Source organism: Glycine soja, chromosome 17 (genome assembly GCF_004193775.1).
Source record: "Glycine soja cultivar W05 chromosome 17, ASM419377v2, whole genome shotgun sequence".
Lineage (NCBI taxonomy): Eukaryota > Viridiplantae > Streptophyta > Magnoliopsida > Fabales > Fabaceae > Glycine > Glycine soja.
The window spans coordinates 780,567-788,141 of NC_041018.1; the positions used below are offsets into that span (position 1 = coordinate 780,567).

Sequence of the window (7,575 nt, forward strand, 5' to 3'; positions counted from 1 at the left end):
ATGCAATGTAAAAAGTTGGTCAGCTTATATGCTTTAGTTAGTAAATAGTAATTAGATTACGAACATTGCCCAGTAACTAATACGTACGTAAAGGGTAGCATAATAGATAGTATATATTTGTATTTCATATCGACGAGTCTGCAGCATTGGTTGAATGATTTCTAAATTTATCCTGACTGAACTTGCAATCATAATTCTTTCCACGGATTCCAAAGAGATTAGATAACTTAAAACATCCATGAATGACTTAGTGTCCATATACATAAGTAGTATAACTAAAAAATGCATGGATTCTGCGTGGCTCTAATGCCCATAAGTATGTTTTATGAATTTATTTGCAGGAGAGGAACAGAACACACACCACACGTCCAAGCAGGATCTATGGTACTGTCTCATATTCTGAATTCTATGAATTTGTTCTTTCTTTTCTTATTTGTGCATACCAATTTGTGACCTCCAATGACTTGTAGAGCTGTAGTCATGAAAGGGAATAATTAATCAGAAGAACACATATCTTTTGATGTCCAAAAGGATTTTTCATTTAATGCAAATATTGAGTTCTGAAATTCCTTTCCTGATTGTCAACCTTGTAACTTGTGAGGATTCCGCAGCCTACACAACTTTTTTTTAGTGTTGTTAACTACAGTTTTTAAGGTATTTGTTCTTAAAAACACATTTGTTAAGAAATTAAAAAAATTAAGTATTTATTATAAAAATAAGAGAAAGACAACAAAAAAAAAACATAAATAATATAATTTGATAAATCCTAATAATTTTTTTTATCAATGCCCTCATGACACTAATTAACACTTACAAGAAAATAGTTTTTTTTTAAAAAAAATATTTTTATCTATTCAAATATCTTGGTCTCATTTGATTCATCATTTTCAAAGATTGTAATATTTGTTTATGTATTTTAATAATGTTTGGTGATTATTTCATTTATTAAATTTTGTTAGTTTGTTTATTTAATTATTTTAAATATTGCAGATTTTTCATTTGATTTTTCTAAAAATCGGCCAATTTTTATTTTATTTTATTTCTATTTTTAAGAGACATGTTGATACTTTCTCGTAAAAAGTCATTTGGACCCTTAAGCATATATGACAAAAGTGGATTTCAAGCTATGTGAATAAAGCAATACACTTGGATAAACGAATTGTCCTACTTTACTTTTTCACAAGATTATTCGCATGAATTTTTAGCGTGGAAACATCTCTAAAAAAATAAAAGAAAAATAATATCTAACAAAAGAATTATATGAAAAATTTACGAGAAATAATTAATACTTTCCTGCCTAAAAAAAGAATTAATATATACTTTCCTTTATATAGGATGAATTAGGGAATATGTTCAGTAATGGAAATTTTTTACATACAAGATTTGATAGAAACTAAGTATCAGATCTCATTTTCATAATTATGTTCATACCTTTTCAATTTACTCAAAAGAATATTTTATTTGACAAGTAACATGACTTTTAAAGTTAAAGTTTAAGGATTGATCGAATATATATATATATATATATATATAAATTATAGATTTATACATTTATTTGTTTGTTTGGAATGAAACAAATATATAAGTATATCCATTTATACTTTTAGAGTAATCAGAAACTTTTTTTAAAGTGTATATATAATTTCTGAAAACATTTTGGGTTTAAGATTATAAAAGGAGCTATTTCTATGACGAATGTTCGAGAAGAAGTTTTTGAAGAAGTAAAAAATAGTTGCTCTATGGAGTGAAGATATACATGGATTACTGAAAGCTACTAGTGAGATGGATCTGTAATTTTTAGCTAGAGTTCAAAGAGACGTGGTTTTTGAAAGAAAATTTCAAGAAGTGCAGTTTGAGAAGTTTCGCTTTACTCAAAAGTTATGGGTTGAGAGTTTTTTTGAAGATAATTTATAAAAGATTTAGAGGAAATGCGCTTATTATTACTTAACGATGCTACTTAATAATAGAAATTAAAACTGTTAACAGAAGAATAATAAATCCTAAATATTTTATTTAAAGACTAAAAATAAACTTCACAAGATATTTAAGAAAATAAAACATAATTAATCTAATTCCCTCTTTTGAATGTTTCTCTTTAGAAGTACTAAATCAATTGACACGAATATATTCACATTTTTAAGAGGGTGATATGTAATCAAACTCATTCGTGATCAGGAGCCTTCAAATAATTAATGATAATCGCTTGTCATATCAATTGAAGAATGTAATCTCCGTTTATTAAGTTTGGAAGTGCTCTATTACAAATTCATAGAATCCCTTGACAGTTGACACCCATGTAACACATACAATTAATATTCAATTATTCATTAGCTGCCATTAGAAATGGTCATCATGGAGAATATAATCGCCAATCGCAAACCCACAAGGTAAAGATTATTCCTTACTGGCATGGTTTATGCGTTGTACAATTTATAATTTCGAATTAGTATACTGGTTATTTAATTTCTTTAAATTCATCCTTAAATTTTATTCTTTTCTAATTAAATACTTTAAACTTTACTTTTGTCTCAATTAATTCTGAAACTTTGTCTCTTCTTGCACATATAAACTTAAATTTAAATTTTATCTGAAGTAATTTTTAAAATTAACCCCTTTTATAAATAATCTTTTATTTTATATTAAATTAGAGTAAAATTACTAAGAAAGAAGAAATCTCGACCGTTTATTTATTTTATTCTCAAACATTTTTTTATTTATTTTTATAAATAACTTTTTTAAATTAAAAAAATCAAAATAAATACTTACAGAAAAACTTATCTGAAGGAAAACCTATTAATCAAGCACAAATCAAGAATCTGAATCAGTTTTCAAAACGCAGATAATATTAATATTTTATATGATTACGTCTTTTGTTGTTGATAGCTAGTGGAAGGAAAACTACCTTATTCAGGAACACCGTCCTTATGCATCCTAATTTGACTAATTTCAAAGCAAGATCTGCGTAATCATTGCTTCTGACAAGAGTCTTCAGGAACATTATTGGAGGAATGTCAATTAGAGAAATTAAGAATGTTTAAGTTTTTTATTGAAGAAGCTTGAGCGATAAAGAATCTTGCTGTCTACTAATTAAGAACCATTGCTCAATGCTCTATGCACTATACAGTACCTTAATTTGGGGAGGGGGGAATAACCGAATAATAACATCTTAGACACACACCAACGGGACAACATATGAAATGAAAAATTATTCAAATTGCACAATTACACCAAATACGTGGTTTCTATATTAAATATTGGATCGGTCAGCATCAGCAAAAATTGAGACAGAAACACGTTAACGTTGCGATGACCACATGGAAGGAATTAAGCTAAAAAGGCTTTCAATCTTTCTGAAGCTGAACTTACAACATGGAGACTACTAATCTTGATGACTACTGACCCTCGACCCATTAACTCAAATTAGTAATCAAAACAATGAAAGCTTTTCACGTCCAAAAAACATGCGTTCCTTGTACTAAACGAGAAAGCGTCTACTTCCAAGTGATTAATATAGTTAAATTCAAATGTATGTACGTAAGTCACTTTTATAAAACAGGAACGTTGTGGTTGTAGATTTTTTCAATTTATTATCATTAATTGGAAGAACCCATTTTTATCTAGTTATATATAATGCCTTTTACACTTTCTACTTCTCGTGGCCATACGTACAATAAGGATAAGGATTCGGGAGAAACATTGTATCAGGAATCTTTAGTTGGAATACTGATTAGTTCTGATAAAGTTATAGTGACACTAATCAATGAATGAACATTTATCTACTACTAAATTTTATTTATTTCGTTCTTAAATTCACAAATTGCAGTCCTTCCAAGTGAGAGTAACTAATCAATAGAAAATTATAAAACCAGCAATCCAAGTTATGCATTTTCCTTTTCCCAATCACCCAATAATATAAACCGAAAAGAATAAAATCAGGAAATGAAAAAAAATGGCATCCTAATTAAATGTTATCAGTTGATGCAGGTGATGTGATTGATTACTCTACTCAGAAAGCTTATATAATTTGGTTTTCAATAGTTTGGTGCTTGTGGCATGACTTCTGTGAAATTTGGTGTTCAATAGTTTGGTGTTTGTGAAATTCATGCATATTTAGAAATATTCAATTTGAAAAGGAGCTGGCAATGCAGAGTATTTTGTTTACGGGGTGGACTTGGCTAAAAAGCTTTGGCTCGGGTTGGTGTTGTTGACTTGGTAACAAGCACGTGGCTTATTAATGGATCAACATGGGATTGCTTGAATGGAGCAAATAATGGGAGTACTGTGCTTTTTCTTTAATATATACTAGCTGATATGTTTTCTTAGGATTGGGGACGGATTTAATGTGGCTGTAACGTGAGTACTGATTTTAAATACTCGATGTAGGTAGTTGTCTTGTCAGTGATTTTTTTTTTTTATATATATACATGAGTGATAGTGAAAGTGGCAGAAATTTTTTGTTAATAAAAAAAAATAAAATTGGGTGTTTATATTGTCTATGAAGTATTTGAAGGAGGGATGTATATTCATGGCACATACTATAAGAAGGAGGTCTACTAATTGGAATTTCGTGCTAAAGGCTCTGGATTGGTTGGAAGATGGATTCACGTTAAAAATTGGAGGTGGTCAAACGAGCTTTTGGCATCAATCTTGGATTCTAAAAAGCTCTTTTTGTATGGTGTTACCTGTGTAGTGTGTAGATATCCATGACATTGACTTCATGGTATGCGACATTTGGAGCAATGATGACTAGAATCTTAACTCTCTCTAGACTCAGCTATACATTAAGTAAATTTACACGAGTTTTAAAGATTTTAAGTTTTTCGATAATTTGTTAAAAATTGTTTTGAGTAACTAAAAGTACAAAACCCTTTTGAGATCACGAAACTATTAGAGTATAAGAGTGTTATAGCTCTCAACTTTGAAGCGCAAGACTATTCCCTAAAGTTCGATAAGAACAAATCAAAATTCTTTGTAAACAAATTTTTGTTATTTCTCAAAACAGATAAAAAAATATATAAACTTCAAACCCCATTCATCACCATTCACATAATTTGGATTTAAAATTAAAAATAAGCTTGAATATTGAATAACTTCAAATATCGATTCATCTATGTATACACCAAGAATCGTCGGGGTGTATTTATATTAAGCTTAAATTGACGCGGACACCCAATTTTTACATGCTTTTATAAAGAATGTAGCTGGATTTGATTAGTTTGAGAAAGGAAAAAATGGAAAGAACTTTATCAAGTAATTTCTTAAGATAATTTTAAATATTCAAACTTTAATTTTTGACACATATATTTCTTCTTTTATGTTTTTCGAATTCTCATCGTATCTATTTAACTTGTTGGCATTCTCTGTTTAATATATTTTTTCTACAAAATAGACAGCTCAAAAATTCATTTCTTTAACACCACCCGGCCCAGCCCACCAGCAAGTTAAAAGCAGAATCTCGGTGCAATATAAATTGAATATTTATGCTGTCTAAATGGTGAGAGGATATTGTGGAACTTTTCACTGATACACTCAATTGATTTTTAATTTTTGAATGCTATACTTGGGATTTCGTTTATATTTTTGGATCCACTCCTATATCTATCTGCCCGCAAGTGTAACACAAGGTAAATGTTGTCGTGTGTGTGTGTATTGTAGAATGTTGGGTACATTTGTGCCAACAAAGAGGGTTGGCTACTAACCGACTGCAGAATGCACGTGTCAATGTGACTGTGCCACAAATCACAAATGTGTGGCATGCATAAGAAAAACATCACCTCATGTGCGTGACAAATCAATTGTAATTAATTGAGCTTGAGCATAAAAAAAATAAAAGCCAATGAAAATGGTCCCCCTTGCTAGAAATGTGATCATTGAAGCGCCAAATTTATCCCAACATTAGCATATATGAATTTCAAACAAAATTAAAAGATCCGAGACATGGCTTTGCTTGCAGGTGTATACACAGATACACACCCATATCATATGAGTGAAGCAAAGATAGCTACAAAGCTAGTACTAGAGAAATAAAATACACCAATTATTATTTTAGTTGGGCTGTATGAATGTGTGGGCGAGAAGGATCCAAGAAAAAGGGTGATGATTTCAGAAGATGTCGAGAATCTCGAGTATGGAACGGTTGCAAAGGGGACAAGTACCTCTGTTCAACCACAGCTCCCTCGAACACACCCTACAGAATGTGTGCCCACACGGGATGAATGCCGCGCCTTTCTTCCTTCCCATGCACACGCAGCACACCCAATCATTCCCCACTGCTTCCACCGCCGCATCCCCACCCTCTGTTTCCTCCAACAGCCGCATCAACGACACCCTCAAAGGCGTCCCCTCACCCTCACGGAACTGACGCTCCGCCGCCAGCGCCGCCGCAAGATTCATTCCCGAACTCGACTGACTCGGACCCACATGTTCGGGCCCAGTATGATTCGGATCTTGACCCGCATTTGTTTCCTGCGGCTGTTGTTGTGCTTGTGCCCCTCCTCCTTCGTCCCTGACAATTGGACGGAAAACCCACGTGGCTCCACAACAGCCGATTCCGGTGAATCTGAGGCGTTCTTTGAGGGTCCGTCTCCTCCGTTGGCCTCTACCGACGCTGTCCATTTGCTCCGTTAACAAACCCAGAATGGTTCTTGCTTCTCTCTCGGTGCGGAGCGATTCCTGCAATATGAGACCGAGTTGACTCATGTCGACCACACAGAGAGAGAGAGAGAGAGAGAGAGAGAGAGAGATCCCGTGATGTGCTTCAATGACGCCAACGGAAAACGGATGGGTTGGACGCTCCGTTGTTGAAAATACAGGAATTCGAAACTAAGTGTGTTTGGGAAAAGAAAGAAAGAAACTGAACAAAGCTGATCAGGACAAAATAGAAGAAAGAGAGATATTGAATGCGGTGCAAGAAAACAAAACAAACACAACGCCAAGCCCAATGCGTTTGCATAATAACATTACTTTTTTCTCTCACTTGTTTCGGCTCCTTTTACTAATTATTCTTTTTTAAATATTACGCTGCAAAATTTAGATTCTTTTTTGTCAATTTTTCATGTCTTTTTTTACTCACTAAATTTTATTATAAATTATGAGTAGGATTCAGTAAGTACTGGGACTAGTCAAAAATAATAAAATCACATCATTTTTGTTATAAATTTCAATTAATAAAAACATATTATTGGTAACATTTTTCTTTGTTGCTTCTTCTGCTGGCTGCTGGCCTTAGCGATAAAGTCAAAAGCCAGTGGCCATTGAAGCTGACAAACGAACCAAGGATTTTCCACGTGGCTCTTTGCCGTGTGCAATTATCTTATTTTTAATAACAGTTTAATCAACTGTTTATTTTATTAAATGCATGCATGAATAGATAAACATCCTGAAATAGTTTGTATTCATAAACTAAAAAAGTCCAAATTCAGAACGTCCTATCTGCTACGAGGCACTAATCATGGGGATTATAATACTAGTTATCTGACTTTCATGACAATCATATCACTTTTTTCAATAGAAAACATCGACGTGTCAAGAAATTTAAAATTTCTTCTTCAATAATACAGTAATACCAAAGTAGTG

General features: G+C 32.3%; 1 protein-coding gene across 1 annotated transcript; it reads right to left on the minus strand.

Annotated features, from left to right (window-relative positions):
• Nucleotides 1–5,837: 5,837 nt before the first annotated feature.
• Nucleotides 5,838–6,966, minus strand: LOC114392708. Its single transcript, XM_028353926.1, has one exon. It carries the CDS (start codon nt 6,697–6,699, stop codon nt 6,103–6,105), a length of 597 nt encoding a protein of 198 aa, XP_028209727.1. The 5' UTR covers nt 6,700–6,966; the 3' UTR covers nt 5,838–6,102.
• Between the last annotated feature and the right edge of the window lie 609 nt (nt 6,967–7,575).